The 18,876-nt window shown below is 49.4% G+C and overlaps 1 protein-coding gene across 1 annotated transcript in view; it reads right to left on the bottom strand.

The window, feature by feature from the left end:
• Window positions 1-18,876, bottom strand: part of vps13b (vacuolar protein sorting 13 homolog B) — a 330,552-nt gene that overhangs the window by 191,704 nt on the left and 119,972 nt on the right. The window contains exon 22 of the mRNA XM_076281294.1: window positions 272-396. Coding sequence (XP_076137409.1) covers window positions 272-396 — 125 coding nt within the window. The remainder of the gene's footprint in view (window positions 1-271; window positions 397-18,876) is intronic.

The following is an 18,876-nucleotide window of genomic DNA, read 5'->3' on the forward strand; positions in this document are numbered from 1 at the left end:
CTAATCAGCATGACAAAATGCACAGCATGGCATTCATTTATGCTTTGTGCTGTCTGACCGTGTATGTACACACTGTACAACTGTACCCATCACAGTTTTCAGTACATGTACATCACACATGTTTTGAGGGAGAAGGGGCTTGTGGATTGTATGTTTGTGGATTTCAAAAACGTTTGTGTCAGCATCACATACAACACACACACACATACAACACACACACATACAACACACACACAGTTTTATAACCTCAAGTGACTGTGCAGTGGCGTACCTGTTGCTGCTGCTGCTGCTGCTGTTGCCTGCTGCTCCCTCTCGGAGGCTGGTACAGAAGCCATGTGCAGAACACCGGGTCCACATTCACTGCTACGCCCTGCACGCTGACCAGCAGCACGGCACCTGCAAATACAGTACACACACACACACACACACACACACGTTAGGACAATCTCAGAGCCCATTGCGATGGCTTATTTGGGGTTCACTGGAGCCTTTCCTTACGGCCATGCATTGTTGCGTTTGGCGTGGCCCCCGTTGGGCCGGCGGATTTACGAGCACGTGTGGGCAGGGCACCCCGGCAGCCAGCGCGGGCCCCCGGCCAAAACACACTGCTCCATGGCTGGACACGTCACCTCAATTATTCTAATGGGGGCACGAGGACACAGTGGGGCCAAAATAGCCCCTCTATTACACCAGAAGACTACCACACATGTATACAAGGACGCTGTGTAAATCAGGCACAGAGCACGGGAGTCCTTTGGTCTTTCAAGTTCATTGTAGTCCAAATAATGCGTTGTTAACTACAAAGGAGTCTAGGGAGACCGCAAGGAATTGAGTACCCTTAAAATCAGGAGCCCATTGTAAATTTCTGCTGTAAACGTCAGCTGTAAAAAGGGAATGCATTTAGGAACATACACTGTGTGCAGTTTCTCTCACACTACCCTCTCTCTCACACAAAACACAAGCGCGCACACACAGACACAGACACAGACACAGACACAGACACAGACACAGACACAGACACAGACACAGACACAGACACAGACACAGACACACACACGGGTCTCTCTCTCTACCCCCCACTTCCAACAGTGAATCTGGGCCCACATGTTTAAGAGGAATATGAAGGCCAGTGAACAGCAGGAGACCAACCAATCACTGGTCACATTTTGAATTAATTATCATATTTGTTTAAGAAAAAACAATCCTTTGTAGTCATTAAAACATGCGAAATGCATGACGAGGAAAAATCAGCCTTTTCTGTAGGACCTTTCATGTGAGGGCCCACATTTTAATGCATGTAATTTCTTAATTATTCCCAATTTTCCACAGATTTTCAGCCCTTATTCTTTTCAGATTTTTTGGTTATTGCGGGAGGTCACACTTCTCATAGCAACGCTGTTGTGACTCAGCTAGGCCCTCCAGTCAGTAGTGCTCGGTGGTTTTCTCAAACTGATCCATGGAGACGTAGAAAATGACAGCATTGCAAAGGCCCAAATGAAGCAAGTATGTGGGAGTCAGTGAGCACGACCAAGGAGCATGTGGTGATACAGCAGTGGCCAATCAATCTCCTCACAGTCTGGATGTACCGCAGTTGCACACACAAACATACACACACACACACACACACACACACACACACACACACACACACACACACAACCCATATGTTATTGAGTTGTAAGGGGATCCAGAGAAAATGGGGTCACTCATATTTTCTACAGTTCACTGCCATCATAACAACCTGGCAAAACATGGCAGCCACTCCTGAGTGCCGAGAAGGGTCTGCACGCGACGGCCAATTACAGCCCTCAAACAGCTCTAATTAGCCGAATCAGCAGAAATGTCACGGGGAGCTCTCGCTCCTGATTGGCTTTCATGTTTGCCCTTTAGCGGGCACCGGTGTGTGTGTGTGTGCCATGCAATGATGGGCGCCTGCGGGCACGACTTGGGGGACGGGGTGGGTATCAAGTCCTCCACTCCTCCTCCAGCTCCGAGCACAGTTTGTTTCAATTGTGTTCAAAGTGTGTCACACTAGGCCAAAAATAACATTTTCTTTTGATAAATCTCTATGAAACCCGAGACTTTTTGGGGGGTTTAGTTGATTCTTAAATAATAATCTTTACCAACAATAAGAGCCTGAGGTAATGCATTAGGACTCTATCAATAATGACTACCATGCCTTTGGGATTAGTGCAAATGGTCTGGCGTGCAGTGGAATGCCTCAGTCTAACGATAAGAGAGCGGGACCTCTCTGATGAGTTCCGTGGGATGGGGAGGGGGAGATGGGGGGTGGGGGGGTGCAGGCTTACTCCCATATCTTCGGTTTCAGGCCCGCAGGGGCCGTGGCGGATATGTTCAGTTGGTCGATCGGTTTACGTTATTGAGGATGCCTCATGGACGAACTGCACACCAGAAAGGCCAGGGAGACACACATACATACACACACACACACACACACACACACACACACACACACACACACACACACACACACACACACACACACACACACACACACACACACACACACACACACACACACACACACACACACACACACACACACACACACACACACACACACACTTGCATACACTCATGCACACACAAACACTCACAGAAATAATCCCAAAATTGCCTCCCAAAATCCTCACAAATGCATAAATACATAACTTTACAGACCTTAACTACTTGGAAAATGGTACATGGAATGGGACGTGGAAAAGCACCGTGTGGCACATGATCAATTATGTCAGTACACATAACATCTGTGTGCTAATATGTGTATGTAAATATGCGGTCAGAGTTTCAGGTAACTGCAATCTTGGCTAAATCTGTCTCACCGTCAGATTGCCTTGGAAAGGTATGACTGAACTGAACCGCATTTATTTAGCAAAATCCAACAAGTTTGGGATGACGTCATGTCTTTGCTTCTCCTTGTCTAAATCTGATACAGTTCCAGGTTTATGGCTGCAAGGCCAGTTCTCTGTTCAACAGCCGACATCTTGCTCTGACATACAACAGCCAGTGTTTGCATTAGCATAGAGATGTGAGGAAAGTGTTTAGTGTTATTCTTTGGCACTTGACAGGGTGGTAAAGGGAATTACCGCCACGCGATGACAACGATAACACACGTGTTTTTCTAACTTCCCATGTAATTCTTCGGCAAACAAAAGAGGGAACTACTGGACCTTTTTAAGGTTTAAACACACAAGCACACACACAAGCACACACACACGCACACACACACACACAGTTAGCTCACCCCATACCACAGTGGGCCTATTAATGTCAAAGGGGCTCCCATTTGTGGTGCAAGATTAATAGGAGGCCGAGAGAAAAAAACACCGTGCACAGTCCTGGTGTTGTTTTAATGTGTCGCTGACATCAGGCTCGCGAGAATTCTGCTGCACCAACGATGGGCTGCAGAGTATGGACAGAGCAGAGAAAGAAAGAAAGACAGAGAGGAAGTGAGAAAGAGAAAGAGACGAGAGAGAAGATATACCCCAATCAGGAGGGCAGGAGCTGAACCCAGACCTCTCTAATGGAAGGACTACAGGGGAAGGAGGGAGGAGTGAGGGAGGGGGGGTAGAAGAGAGAGAGATGGGGCAGGAAGGAGGGAAGAGTGAGGGAGGGGGGGTAGAAGAAAGAGGGATGGGGCAGGAAGCTGGAGGTAAAGGGCGGGCAGAGGGGAGCTAATCCCTCTTCAGGAATTGCCTCATCGTATGGCGCAAGCGGACAGCAAGGCCAGAGGGGCAAGTAGGCCAGATTTGCCCCCGGATGGAGAGCGGGAGGACGGGTGGAGGGGTGGGAAGGGGGTAAATAAATAAATAAATGTCTCGCGTCAGCCCTGATGACTCCTGACAGGTTTGCTTAATTTCCGAGGCCAAGTAGCGAAGCTAAACATTACGCCAGCGCTGCCCGGGCGCTTAATCGCTTTTTTCCGATGAGCTCATCAGCTCGGAGGTGTCCCGGAGCGGACCGGAGCGCCCGACAGGTGTCGTTCGACACAGCGCAGGAGGGGTGCTTGGATGGAGGGTATGGGGGGGAGGGGTTGGGGCGTACGAGTCTCTGGCTAGCTCGACCCACGACACCTGCGGCCGAAAAAAACCAAAGTAGGCACGGGCCAAACAGGAACCTGTGGACTGACCAGCCACTCTGGGTCCACTTTGGCAGAGCTGGTGCAGACTGAACGGGTCACCACGGGGGACTCAACCGGAGGTTCCCGGAAGGACACGGGTCCACGTTTGACTGAAAGCAGACCACTGAGCAGGGAAAGTGTACACGCTCTCTGGGAATAAGCTGACGGAGTTCATTTCAGCGAGAGCCACTTACAAACTGCACCAGAAGCCCAGAGAGCTGTGTGCGAATATTGAAACTGGACCAGAGTAATGGACGAAGGCTCTTACAATGACAACAAGTACAAATCTAAGACTTGGCTAATTGCAATCAGTCCCACCAGAGATTAGCCAAGGAGTAGGACAAAGCTCCGACTCACACACTGTTTGGGCCCAGCTGAAGAGAGCAGACACACTCAGACTCCGAGCCTCCCCCTTTACACGAGAGGACACGAGCACAAGATATCATATCTGTTCTAGATTACACATCATTCAACTCCATGATGCACATTCCCAGTTTGTGTACTGTAATCATCAACCAAAACTTTCCTAATTGCTCTCCCTCAGAATCAACAGAGACAGAGACAGAGAGAGAGAGAGAGAGAGAGAGAGAGAGAGAGAGAGAGAGAAAGAGAGAGAGAGAGAGAGAGAGAGAGAAACCGACCTCAACGCCGCCATATCGCTCGCACAATGAAGAGCTGTGCCGGGCTCGTCCCTCATGATCGCGCAAACGTGCAATCAGCGCAAGGATGGAGAGAGAGACAAGAGAGCCTGGAGATTGATGAGCTCACTGCGGCTAACTCGACATCCGTATAAATGAATCCCGCTTCCTCTCTCCTCCTGGCTCCGGACGAGCATTCGTTCCCATCACGGCTGTTTCCACACGCGCTCCTCTCTGGAGCTGTATTGATGACTCCTGGACATGTTTCACCTGCCACTGGGGGGGGAATACGAAAGGACGAATACGAACAAACATTTCTCTGTCTCTGTGTGTGTGTGTGTGTGTGTGTGTGTGTGTGTGTGTGTGTGTGTGTGTGTGTGTGTGTGTGTGTACGTGTGTGTATGTGTAAGTGTGTGTGTGTGTGTGTGTACGTGTGTGTGTGTACGTGTGTGTGTGTGTGTGTACGTGTGTGTGTACGTGTGTGTGTGTGTGTGTGTGTGTGTGTGTGTGTACGTGGGTGTGAGACAGAGAGAGACGAAGAGCAAAGGGTAGATAGTTGCGTAACGTTCTTGGCAGGCCCATTGTGGGGATGAACCGTGCACATGATGAGAAGAGCTCTATCTGTGTCCAGATGTTGATAAGGACGGTCTGATGCGCTAGAGTGCGGTGCGGTCACCACCAGGCCGCCAGGAGCGAATTCCCGAACGTTACAAATTCTCACCAGCTGCAGAGGTGCTGAGTAGCCCTCGCGGCCCTTTGCGGGGAGTGTCACAGGCACATGCTGAGCGGTCAGAGCAGAGCTCAGGTGTTGAAAAAAGATTTGACCGTTTGAAGGGGGTCAGATCTGGACGGAATTACATCGATCAGAGTCAACTCATAGTGTCCAGCTGGCATGTGTGTATGCACACAAAAAAGACAATCACAAACAAACACACACACACACACACACACACACACACACACACACACACACACACACACACACACACACACACACACACACACACACACACACACACACACAAAAGGCTACTTGCTGGCCTCTAAACTTTAGCCAGGGCCAGAAGAAGAAAGGGACAATGGACGTTGTCCTGGATTCAATTAGACTAACGAGAATTTCTCTGAAGAGCCTGACCTCTAACCGCTGTGGAAATCTAGAGAGTTAGTCAGGGCCATCAGCGCTCAGCAGAAGGGCTCCACTCGTCCAGAGGGATCAAAAGGGGACGGCCATTAGGGAGCGAGCTGAGAGCACTCTCAGGCTGGGCCTTCACTTCAGATGTGTCCTCATCTCAACTCCCTATGTCCCACAGAAAATCTGGGTGTCTCTCCTCCACTCCCACTCCCTCTCTCTCTCTCTCTCTCTCTCTCTCTCTCTCTCTCTCTCTCTGTGTCTCTCTCACCTTTTCTGTGTCCTTATCTAACTTTCTATTCTCACTCCCTCTCCAGCTCTCTCCTTTCCTTGCTCCCTCTCTCTCTCTCTCTCTCTCTCTCTCTCCCCCTCTCTCTTACTTTTTCTGTGTCCTTATCTAACTCTGTATTCTCACTACCACTCCATCTCTGTCCTTTTCTTCGCTCTCTCTCTCTCTCTCTCTGACCTTTTCTGTGTCTTTATCTAACTTTCAATTCTCACTATCCCTCCATCTCTCCATCTCTCTCCTTCCCTTGCTCTCTCTCTCTCTCTCTCTCTCTCTCTCTCTCTTTCCCATGTCGAGTGAAGTGTGGTCTGCTCTGTTTGGGATGAGCGACTGGTCACTCCACAGCGCGGCCTGTTCTTGAGGGAAATTCCTCGCCACCAAAACCCTCTCAAGCCTAGATGCCAGGATTCCTGGCGAGGGTTGTTCTGCGGAACCCAGGGGGAAAGGCAAACATTACAAGGGCCCACAACGCCAGCCCCTATGGACGTGAGGCATGACGTTAACATCGGCATGCACATGCTCGCTCACTCTGGACCTACGGACCTCAGGCCTCTAACTAGCTCTCCTCTTTTCTCCTCTCCTCTCTTCTCCTCTCCCTGAAGAGCCGGTGCCTAGAATAATAAATAAGAAAGCTCCGGGACATGATGAGAGCATGATGTGCGTGGGAAACGGTACAATGACCGAGTGTTTAAAAAGACACGTTCCTTTCGCTCCCTCCGCCAGAGATCTATATAAATATTCTCACCCCCACTCTCTCTCGTCTCCCTTCCCACAGTAGATTGAAGATTACTTTTCTTAAAGATGAATCCTTAAGTGGTTGCACATTTTAGCCATTTAGCAATTTCAGGCTAATGGCTTCAGGCTGAGGATGGCTCCGTTCAGTGTGTCTGAGTGAGTGAGAGTGAATATGTGTGTGTGTGTGTGTGTGTGTGTGTGTGTGTGTGTGTGTGTGTGTGTGTGTGTGTGTGTGTGTGTGTGTGTGTGTGTGTGTGTGTGTGTGTGTGTGTGTGTGTGTGTGTGTGTGTGAGAGAGAGAATGGTGGGTTCTCTTGATGAAGTAGAACACTCAAAACTCGTTTTTTGTGACTGACACAAGCTTAAAACGAACACTACAACAATGACCACATACTTCCAAAAAAAAAGGGACCACTAAGAAGACTTTAGGAACCAAGACAGCTTTTTCCAGAAAGACAAAAGTAGAACTTGCTGCATTCCACAAATCCATAGTAATTCCCATGCGTGGGCCTGTGTGGAGGAGCGTGTTGGTGTGTTTACATGAGACAGTCAAGCGGTGCAGTCCTGCTGTTTGGCCCAGTGGTGACGAGGGAGCATACCAGCAGCCACAGTGACTGATGCTTCCTAATCCACAGCTTGCTGAGAGGTCTGGGCAAGCTTTTTATCTCTGGGCTTCTGTCAGCACTCATACATACACACACACACACACACACACACACACACACACACACACACACACACACACACACACACACACACACACACAGGAACTAGCAAACATACTCCTAATGGTCACTGTGCACTACTGTCTTTCTTTTTTTTTTAAGGTGGTTGAGGCCACCTGCAGAATTTGACTCCACCACCCCCTATATTATCAGAAAGTGGCTCGGTCCCAACGTGATGATTCAACTATTATAAACACAGGAGGCACTTCAAACGCAGCCCGGAGTAGTTTATTTAAGCACAGAACGGGGGAGAGGACGCTTTGAAGTCAGAGAAGAAGAGTAGGACTGAGCTACAGCGTCCCTCTCCATCATACGCGGGGGCCTATAATTACACTCTCCGAGATAAAGGACCGTCAGGAGGAGACGTGGCCTTTGGGAGTCGGACCGAGTCCATCTCGGCCCTCTTGTCTGACCACAAATCAATTCCCCTAATGAAAACGAGGCCATTAAAAGAGCATTTGAGGTTTTTCATAAACACACAAAAAATGAATCAATGGGGTGAGATTGTTGAAGGCCGCACTGCGGGGAAGTGAAGTTGACTTCTCCGCCTGGGAACGGCCAGACGGCAACGCGGCGAGAGCACGCGGCTCATCCAAGCACAACAGCGCCGCCCCTGCTCCTATCAGCGCCCGGCTAAGAGATAGCTGGCAGGAGTGAAGAGGCCATCGGACGAGCCATCCATCGCCTCCCCCAACACACACACACACACACACACACACACACACACACACACACACACACACACACACACACACAGGATAACACAGATAGGCGTCCGCCTAACGGTAAGCGTGACGGAGCGTGACATGGCTGGCCTGCCCTGTGGGATCCCAGCATGCTTTGCCGTTCCAAAAAAAAGAACGAACGACTCCCCAAGAAAAGTCCAACTTCTGGAGAAACCACTGTGCTGTCTGCACTCCTGGGACCCCCCCCCCCCCCCCCAGTGCTCCATGTTTTCCCCTCATCTTTGTTCTTTTTTTACTCTTTCCTTACTGTGGAAACCAAGCACCATTTTAGGAAAAGAAATGGAGCGACGCCGGCGTAGGTAGAGGCCCTCTGACTCATAAGACCTGTTGATATGACTGGCCTCGGCGGACATCAACCAAAGGTTCCCCCTGGCATCCGCCACAACATTTCATCTGTCTTTTTCCTCAAACATGACTCACTGAGTTAACAATCAGCTGGCACAGAGCTCCCCTTTCCAGCCTCGCTCACTCCTCAGGTTGGCTTTTCTCTGATCCCGCCTTAGCTACAGAGGTCAACACACACACACACACACACACACACTAGGAAAAACATGTAGAATTATGATGAATGCCCTGGCTGATTTAAGAGTTATGCTGCTAAAAGTAATTTACGAGAACTTCAATAAGACCTTTTTTTTTTCTCTCCCAAAGAAAACTGCAACTACGGGGCTTGACCCCTATGAAAGACCATCAACGTCACAGACAGGTTCGACCACTCGGGAGAAAAAGAAAACACCCATCATGAATTAAAGATAACACCCCCCCCCCCCCCCTTCCCCCTCTGTCATCTTTCCTGTGCATTATCAGTGGCTTTTAATGAACGGCCGGAGAAGACCACCGCATGCAGGGGCAATTAGCACTCAGGGAGGCCTTTTATCTGGGCCTCATGGCTGTGCTCGTATACAGGAAGACCAACATGGGCCTGTGTGTGTGTGTCTGTGTGTGTGTGTGTCTGTGTGTGTGTGTGTGTGTGTGTATGTATTTTTACGGCTTGTTTATGTGAGCCTGGCTGATGTGCAGCTCCTCGAGGTCGGCCCGTGCCACCCACGGAGTCCCCTCGCTGCCCCCGGGGGAGAGGGGGGGGGGGGGCATCAACACAGATGAAGGCTTTTACAACTACTGTGTTGAAACTAAGTGCTTTAGAGGTCAGGCAAAGCAGTGGGCCTCTAAAAGCTGAGGCTGACAGAGAAAGAGAGAGAGAGAGAGAGAGAGAGAGAGAGAGAGAGAGAGGGAAAGAGAGGGAAAAAAGGCAGAAATCCAAGAAGGGAGAGGATAGAAGAGAGAGAGAGATAAGAAAGCAACGGTCTCCAAAGTTTTGAAGGCTGCAGAGTTAGTATGTTCTGTGGGCATGTGAAAAACACGTCGGCTGGAGCCAAAATGCAGAACTATGCATCTGCGCACATGGGGCAATCAATCTGACCAAACCATGCCCGCTTCTCGACAGTGAAAAATCAATGCCAAGACATTTGTTTGGGTTTTAAGGGGTGCAGCAAGTGGGGAAAAAAAGAAATCAAATAAAATAAACGTCTAATTTGACTGAAATTGGATGCAACAGCCACTGCTGTAAAAGGAGCGTTTTCAGTGTGATTATTTGTGGTTTGGGTTAATCCTGATTAAGAGACTCCTGACTTGAAATGTCAGCAATATGAGACTAAAACAAAAATAATTATCGGCAGAGTTAATGAACGAACTGCCTTGAGGAGAGAAGGAATAAGCTCAGCCGTCTCAAATGGATCGTAATGGGAGAACATCATTTGTCTTCATCTGCTAAACAGAAACTCCTGGGTACCCTTTTGAGAAGAAAATAAATCTGTTGAAGTGCACAGGCTGGCATCTGCACACGAATCGTTTCTCTGGGAAAAAAAGAAACGGGGTGGGGGGGGAGGAGGGGGGGTGTTGTGTGCAATGTGGAATGCAATTTGTGGAGGGAGGCTAGTAAACGGCCAGGGGTACACAAGCCAAAACACCAGCTCCCCTTTCATCTGCACTTGTTGTCCTGACACATGACCACCTCGGCCAGACAGAAGGCACTCCTCCTGCCTATCTGGGTCACGAGCGTGCTAGCGGAGGTGTACTGCCGTGGCACATGGACAGAACATCTAAACAGTCATTATCCACGTTGCTGCTGACCCCCGATGCAGACGCAGCCCTGATCTGGCAGGAACCAGGCCCGGATTCGGGGTTTTTTTTTTCTTCAGGAACCATCCGCTATCCGTGTGTGTGTTGCGTGTGTGTGTTCGTGTGTGTGTGTGTGTGTGTGGCTAGGCACCTGCGTGGATCCTCAGGCTTTAAAGGAGCGCCCGACGGCCAGCTGCTGCAGGGGGACGCGGCCCTGGAGCAGCACATCAAAAGGGTCTCTTATCCAGCTGCCGTCCCCTCCGCCATCTCCTCCGCACTTCGCCTTGGCCTGGCCCGACACGGGCCGACGCTTACCCCAGCTGCCGCGAGAGAAGCGAGTGGGCTGGACGGCTTGGCGGGGCTCAGGAGCCCGAAGCTGGGGGTGTGTGTTGGGGGGGGGGGGGGGGGTGTGCACTGACAGCGCCAAATTCCAGTCTTCATTTCTGCCGTATGTGTAAATACTTAGTTGCAGCAGTTGTTTTGACATTCGGACTTTCTCAAGCACCAATTGAAGTTGCACCTCTGATTTTGCGCTTACAGTACAATGACAATGACGTCGTCAGTTTAGTACAGTCAGATAGAGGCCTTGCAAATACCTGTCCATCTCGCTCCCAAACACATGTGGAAGTACACATACCCATGCACATACATATACACAAGCACATACACATACCCATGCACATACACATACACACGCACATACACATACACACGCACATACACATACACACGCACATACACGCATACACACGCACATACACATACACACGCACATACACATACACATACACATACACATACACACGCACATACACATACACACGCACATACACATACACACGCACATACACATACACATACACACGCACATACACATACACACGCACATACACGCATACACACGCACATACACATACACACGCACATACACGCATACAAACACAATCCAAACATAGTTTGCAGACAGTGTGGCTAGGCTGTAAAACAGGGTGTCCATCCTGTGCTCTTCCGTTTGGGGATTGTAGTAGTGCAGTAGTGTTGGAAGCACTCAGGAGTACTGGCAAGGGCAAACACATGCAAACACTTTGCCTCATCTAATCCTTTCCCTCTGTCCATCGGTTGCGGTCCCAGCAGGCCAGTAGAGACCACTGCTGTATTGGAGGGGTGGCAGGAAGTGGGATTGGGATTTTCCCTGGATGGGGCCCCTGCTCGGACATGGCCATAACTTAGCTCCGAGCTGGAGGCTTCTCTGGGCCCTGGACACTCCCTAGCAGAAACACCCAAGGAGCAACGAAGGGAAAGGATTTGTGTGTGTGTGTGTGTGTGAGTGAGAAAGATAGACAGAAAGAGAGAGAGAGACTGTGTGGGCTTCCACAGTACTACCTCTTTCATGTGTAATTCATTGCAGACAGCAGGGAGGGAGGGAGAAGGAATGCTGACCCATCTCTCTTCTTCTGGACTCCCGCTCCCCTGGCCTTTACCAGTGGTCAGCACTAAATACTGCAGGCGTTGCCCAACCTCTTGGACCTGCTTCGGGCCTTGAGTGATGCCGTTGTCCTGAACTAACGGTGTTGCTGCCGAGAGGAGGCCTTTGCGTGGCGTGTGTGTGTGCGCGTGTGTGTGTGTGTGTGTGTGTGTGTGTGTGTGTGTATGAGAAGTGTGTATGTGTGAGTGTGTGTGTGTGAGAAGCGAATGTCCCAGGGCACGTCAGGAAGCTGGCAGAAGTGGAGGAACGGGAGGCTGAGAAATGAGGACCATAAGGAGCAGATATATCTCACTACAGACGTGATGAGAGGAGGAGACGCTTCTCAAGCCTGACCAGTACAATAAAAAGAGATTGTGTGTGTGTGAGGGAGAAAGAAAGTGAGAGGTAAGGACAGAGAGAGAGACAGAGAGAGAGAGAGAGAGAGAGAGAGAGAGAGAGAGAGAGAGAGAGAGAGAGAGAGAGAGAGAGAGAGATGGAAGATCATTTGTGTGGACAATTGTGTGCAGCTGTTTCCAATCCAGGTAGCAGCAGGAAGAAGAATCATCCATCGTAACAGAGGTGGGATGACTTAATCAGAAGAGCTGTGTTTTTCAAGAGCACATTTCCTGTCACAGATGCCTGCAGACATCTTCAGCTCGTACAGCAAGCCCTGATGAACACTGTCTGTCATTCTGCTGAAATTCGCTGAGGAATGTTTTTTCAAACCTCTCCATACGCGAAGCCTCCTCTAAGTCATACAAATAATTGCCTTTGAATAACAGGCTACTCCTTAATGTACACACACACACACGCTGGCCTGGAGTTTGAGCTCCAGTGGACTGGCACATCTTGACCAGAAGCCCAGAGGCTCGCCGTGGAGCGGAGCGGAGCGGAACCGGGCCGAAGAAAAGCCGAGCAGGGTGCTGAAACGGGCCCAGGCTGACGTAATCCCCGCGCGGCTATAAACCCCGCTCAGGTGCAGGTTTATTTTCCTTGGAAGCACAAGACAGTCGTGAAATAGGAATCGCTGCGAGAGCTAAACAACACCGGGCCCCGGCTAACACTTTCAGAAATGTTAAGTAGAATTGCTGTTCAAATAAACGCCGGCATGGCGGCAGCAGCAGCAGCAGCGGAGGTGGAGGTGGAGGTGGTGGAGGGCAGGCAGGAGGGAGGGCGGGGTGGTGGCGGCTCAACTTGGGGCCCAAAGAGACCGTGGCCGTGCCGTGCCGTGCCGTGCCGTGCCATTGGAGGGTTTCTGCCGAGCGGGAGCATTGGAGGGTTTCTCCAATGCAGGAGCCAGGGGGGCATACTGGTTCTCATATGGGTGGAGGTGGGAAGGGGGGACTGGGGTAAGGTATCAAGTTTTCGCTCAGGCACAGGTGTTTGTGGGGCACAACACTGGTCACAGTTAACAAAAGAACACACACACACGCACACGCGCACGCACGCACACACACACACGCACGCACGCACATGCACATGCACGCACACACACACACGCACACGCACGCACACGCACGCACGCACACATATACAGTATATATAGGCCAGAACAAATACAGCAGAGATTTAGCATAATATGATGTTTATGTTCAACATTTTCTTCATGGGACTGTATGCGGCCTTTGTAATGCTTACATAAACATCTCCTGTAACACGCTGGTAATGGTGACATGGACACTAAGCTGAACACACTGCCTGCGTCCCTCACACACACGTGCACACACACACAGACACATAGACACACACACACACTCCCATATGCATATACAATCCTCCAAACAGCTCATTGGAAACCTCAGCCCGGTGAGAAACTGGCAGAGATCAGCCGTGCAGATGTTCAAAGCACTGCTGGGTTACAGTAAAAGCTGAACAATAACCACACAAGTGTAGCGAGGAGAAGCTGAGAAGAGACGCAAGACATCGAGAATGAAGGCTTTCTTTTTTTTTTTTGTCTTTGAAGAGGATGGACGACGAGGGACTCGGTATGGGGAGGCGAGGAGCAGGGAGAGAGAAGAGGCGTTTAGGGAGATAAGGGGGAGGCTTCTGGCTAACCCATCCGTGAACCACGCCGAGGTCTTCGTGGCTGCTGATTACATCTCTGGCTGTGAACCGTGCCTCATGTCCAGCCCTCCCCCAGGACCCAGGGACAGGAGACTTCAGGGCGTGGGCGGGCAGGGGGGGGTGGGCTGGTCGCTCTGCCAAGACCATCAGTTTGGCGTTGTTTATTTGTTGTGGGTGATTCATGTGAATTGCTGATATCAAAGGCGGAATGGTGGAAAGGGAGTATGAAACCGTGCATTCAGAAAGGCTGGCCCACGCAGGAGTCATGCGTTACTGGTTTCACTTGCTTTTTATTGTCCCTCTCTAATCCAACATGGCAGTAGGATGCGTTCATGTGAAATGATGAGTGCTAAGTGGACCGTCTCCAGTGATGTCCAGCACACTTGAGTTGAGATTGACTGTACTTGTGATTGCCACAGATATCCAAATAATTCAAAGCAGCCAAACTCCATGTCCATATCCTACATATCCAGACCAGATCCGTGTTAAACTCTTCTAATACACCTAGAGACTGTTAAAAACGAGAGAGAGAAAGAGAGGGAGAGAGAGAGAGAGAGAGAGAGAAAAGAGAGGTGCCTTTGATTTTCCAGTGTTTGTTTTCACACAGGTCAGGCGTCGTCACAAATGTTATGCTTTGGAGTTATGGGGCAGAAGAAACAAGGTCAGGTGAGGAAGTCATGGGCGTAAATCACGAGCAAGTTCAAGTAAACATTTGGAGTATGAATCGTCCGTGCCGCGTCCAAAAGGAAGACTAGCCCATGATGGAGGACAATAAAATACTACCTCAATTACGAGACTCCCTTTGAAACGAGCACATGACATGCGTTTGGACTGCAATTACCGCAATGGTCCTCGTTATTTATGGTTTGGGCTGAACAGTACTTGGGAGAAGGTGTCTAAAAGGTATCTTAAAAATCAAGAGATATTCATGCGGAGGGCAAATCAAGATAAAGAAAATACCTCTAGGAGAGAGGCCAATTTAAGGGCTCTTTAACATGCAGAACGAATTAAATCTGAAGCGCAGGCGACAGCCATTGGAAAAACGAGAGACATTCTAATGCAGCCTGATCACAAATCTCGCCGGGTCGAATCGAACCGGGCTGATTCATGCAAGGGAGGGAGTCATCGGGGAAAGAGATCAGCTGGACGCCGACCAAGCCCGGTCCCACCTGTGTCAGATCGCTCTGTCCTGACGTTAACTCGTTAAACGCTAGTGTTTCAGCCTCTGGCTGAGTGACCGCTGGCAAAGCAAGCCGAGGGCTTTAAGGGAAAGATGAGTAGGAGGGGAAAAAAACATCTCCCAAACATCTCCACGGACAACGTGATACACCCATAAATGACTATTAAGCACTTAAGACTCGAAGGCCATTTCTCCCCTCCAGCTCCCTCTCTCTCTCCGCCGGGAGTCTCTCTCCATCTAAATCGCAGGTGGCCTGTATCGCTGTTTGATAGAGACAAGGTCAACTGCAAATTCTCAAAACTGTTGCATTATGTATGCGGGGCTGTGCGGACAGAACAACTGATTAGGTGCCGTTTCATCCAGAGGGGAAGACCTGCCACTGACCCGGGTCTGCTGCAGATACAGCACTTCAGGTCTCTTCAGGCCCTCATACACACCATCAGTAGGAGAGGTTAACAGGAGGCGGGGGCTTAACATTTCCATCAAAACCTTTCACTCCATCTCTAACACACACACACACACACACACACTCAGTTACAGACTCATTTACACACACACACTCAGTTACAGACTCATTTACACACAAACACACACTCCATTACAGACTTATTCACACACACAGGTGCACACACACCCTGAGACACATGTGGGGAACCACCAGGGCAGCGTTTATTTGACTAGAAAGTCACCCTCTCCATGTTTGACAGCTCCTCTGTACCGTCATCAACAAATATTTATTTGGAAAAGAGAGGTCCTCCGTGTGGAGAACATTCTTCTCAATTAAACTCGTTTACAGAAAGTCAGATATCCAAGGGTTTAACAGCGGGGGGGGGGGGGGGGAGGAGAACAGAGTCCTTGTTTCTGCCCCTACCCATGTCCATAAACGTAAACGTAAGATTGACAGTGTCTTCTACAAAGAGGTGCGCACATGGCAATAATGGTCCTGGTCCTGAACCAAATTCATCAAACTCCCCTGGACTCTCCAACTGTGGTCATTTAGCAGATCATTTGGTCCAAAGCTGAATTTTTTATCTTACAATTACAACACAGACATCCACTTTTTATCCATGGAGGTGTGTGTTCTCAGGGAAAATTGGTGTTGTTGCTACCTTGCTCTAAGAGCTGAGCTCTAGCAGCCCATTTCCTAAGCACCAGCGGTGTGTGTACCCTGTGTGCGGCATCGGACCTCTGTGCCCAAGGGGAAGGACTGACCAAAGACCCGGCCGCCACCCAGCCACTGAGTTCTGCCAGCTCATATTTCCCCAGCGTGGCGCTCGCTCAAAGGTGATGGAGTGGATGTGGTCCAGCAGGTGAGAAATCTGCTGAACGTCCAAAATAACAGATTTGTGCCTCAATGGCTCTTAACAAGCCAAAGAGTCGTGCAATTAGGGAAAGAAAAACACATTCACGGTCGGTCTTGCTGTGTTGCGCCCCTCAATCACTGTGTCACTGTTCTGAACACACACACACACACACACACACACACACACACACACACACACACACACACACACACACACACACACACACACACACACACACACACACACACAGAATGCAAACACATATGTGAGTGTATACATTTTCTCCTAATAAGCTGGAGGTGAGAAGACTAGCATTTGTATGATGACCGGCCTCTGAGATTCCTCTATCTATAATAATAACTACTTCGGGATTATTTTTTAAACCCTCAAAGGTGACTATGTCAACACGACCTGCAATTTTGCTACAAATGGAACCATGTCAATGTTAAAAGTCGACATGAAGAACAATGTAAATATGTTATATGCTAGAACTCTTGCAAACAACAGACGACAACATTTTAATCAGAAATGTCATAATAATAAACCTAATGGATTTCCAACAGCTGAAGTCTGGCTGTATGACCTAACAAAGCAACAACACAACCTGCTTCCACTCAACTCAGTGCTGCACACAGTCTTTCAGATGAGTCTGAGGCACTTGCAGGCACAGAGCTGTGGCCAAGCCAAGCGGGTGTCACGGCAACCCTGACACAGGCTGCTCTGGACGGCCAGCAACCCACCACAGGGGGGCAGTGATGTCACAAGGAATTGGCAGAGGTCAGTGAGAACCCCCTCATTAAACGCCTGCCTGAAAATGAGCTTGTCGCGCAGCCGGCCGCAGAGGACACTGAGAGCAAGAGAGAAAAAGAGAGAGAGAGAGAGAGAGGAAGAGAGGAAGAGAGAGGGAAAGAGAGAGAGCATTCTCTCTCCTTGATGGGAATAACACACACAGCTGTAAGCAGAGCAGGAAATAACACAAAAGATTAAGGCGCCCGCGTGTCAAACAAACCCCATTTTAAAAAATGGCCGCAAGAGTAGCACTCCGGACCACCCAACTCTCACCTCTAACCCCCAGAGTTCGCCGACTGTTTTTCAGCGCCGCTGCGGCTTTTTGAAGTGTCTCGCGCTGCCAGTGGCTCAGCCTGTATTTGTTAGGACTGGTTTCTATTAGCGGGGAGGAGATGGGGGAGAAGATGACTGGGAGAGAGTGGGAGGTGGTGGGGTGGGTGGGGTGGGGAGAAGAGGTTCCACTCTGGAGCTCTAAACCTCTCACCTCTGTGAGGCTGGGGCGGAGCTGTCGCCATAACTCCACTGAGCATCAGCTTCCTCCAACCAAACCCCCTCCGAACTCCCCCACCAGGGAAATGCCTGCTTTATTAAAAATCCTGCTTTAGCGCTCACGTCTCCAGATTTATTACCTGACCTTACAAGAAAGACGAAAGGTATCAATATGTCAAAGCCATAATGGGACCTATAAGGAAACCTAAGGTGTGTTCAAATTCATTCAAATTTAGACGAACCTTCCCAAACAATTTTCTGTTTGCCTTGAGCTTTTCGGGAATGTTTGCAAACACTTGCAAGCGGTTTGATGTGGTAGTTCTCTGTGATCATTTTTGGAGTTGGATGGAGAGTTACCATCGAGATGGAATGTTTAGAAAATCGTTCAAATTGATCTGTTCATACAAACATGTTCGCCGCGAACATTCACCTCTGTTCAAGGAATTTCAACGCACCTGTGGTGAACACTGAAACTTGGGAATAGAATTTACATTTTGGGAAAAGTGAAGCGAGTATCTTGGAGAAAAGTCAATCATATTCAATCATAAGATTTAGTGGACGGTGAAACTCATCAGTGACAATGTTTTAATATCACTGGCAAATTGCAATAAATGTTGGGAAAGCCAGACATTTTCCCTAAACTGATATAGTGTATTTTCTGGAGTGACCCTCAGTTGGCCAAGCAATGTCACGTCTGGTCGGCAGACCCAAACCCCTGACTTGACAACAAAGAGATCATTCATTCTTGCCAATAAAGCATAACTTGAACTGGTTTGATTCAAGATGAGAGAGAGAAAGAGAGAGAAAAAAAGAGAAAGAGGTCAGATATTCAGAAATTGAGGTAGCAACTGGTAGAGGACAAAGAGATGGGGGAAAGAAAGAAAAAAAGAAAGCTAAAAAAGTGGTGAGAGAACATTTCTCTCTTTCTCTCTCACACACACACACATACACACCAACAACTGGGCACACGGTGACGGGCACGAGCTCTCACTCTCTCTCTGGTTTGGCCCTGTTGGAGAGACTGGCACTCCTGCCTCCGCAACCGCAGTCACGTCTCCACCCCATTCT

The sequence above is a fragment of the Alosa pseudoharengus genome, unplaced genomic scaffold, assembly GCF_046254945.1.
Source record: "Alosa pseudoharengus isolate Yale_2024_CS ecotype anadromous, Long Island Sound unplaced genomic scaffold, YU_APseudo_1.1 YU_APseudo_1.1_scf_12, whole genome shotgun sequence".
Classification (NCBI taxonomy): Eukaryota; Metazoa; Chordata; class Actinopteri; order Clupeiformes; family Clupeidae; genus Alosa; species Alosa pseudoharengus.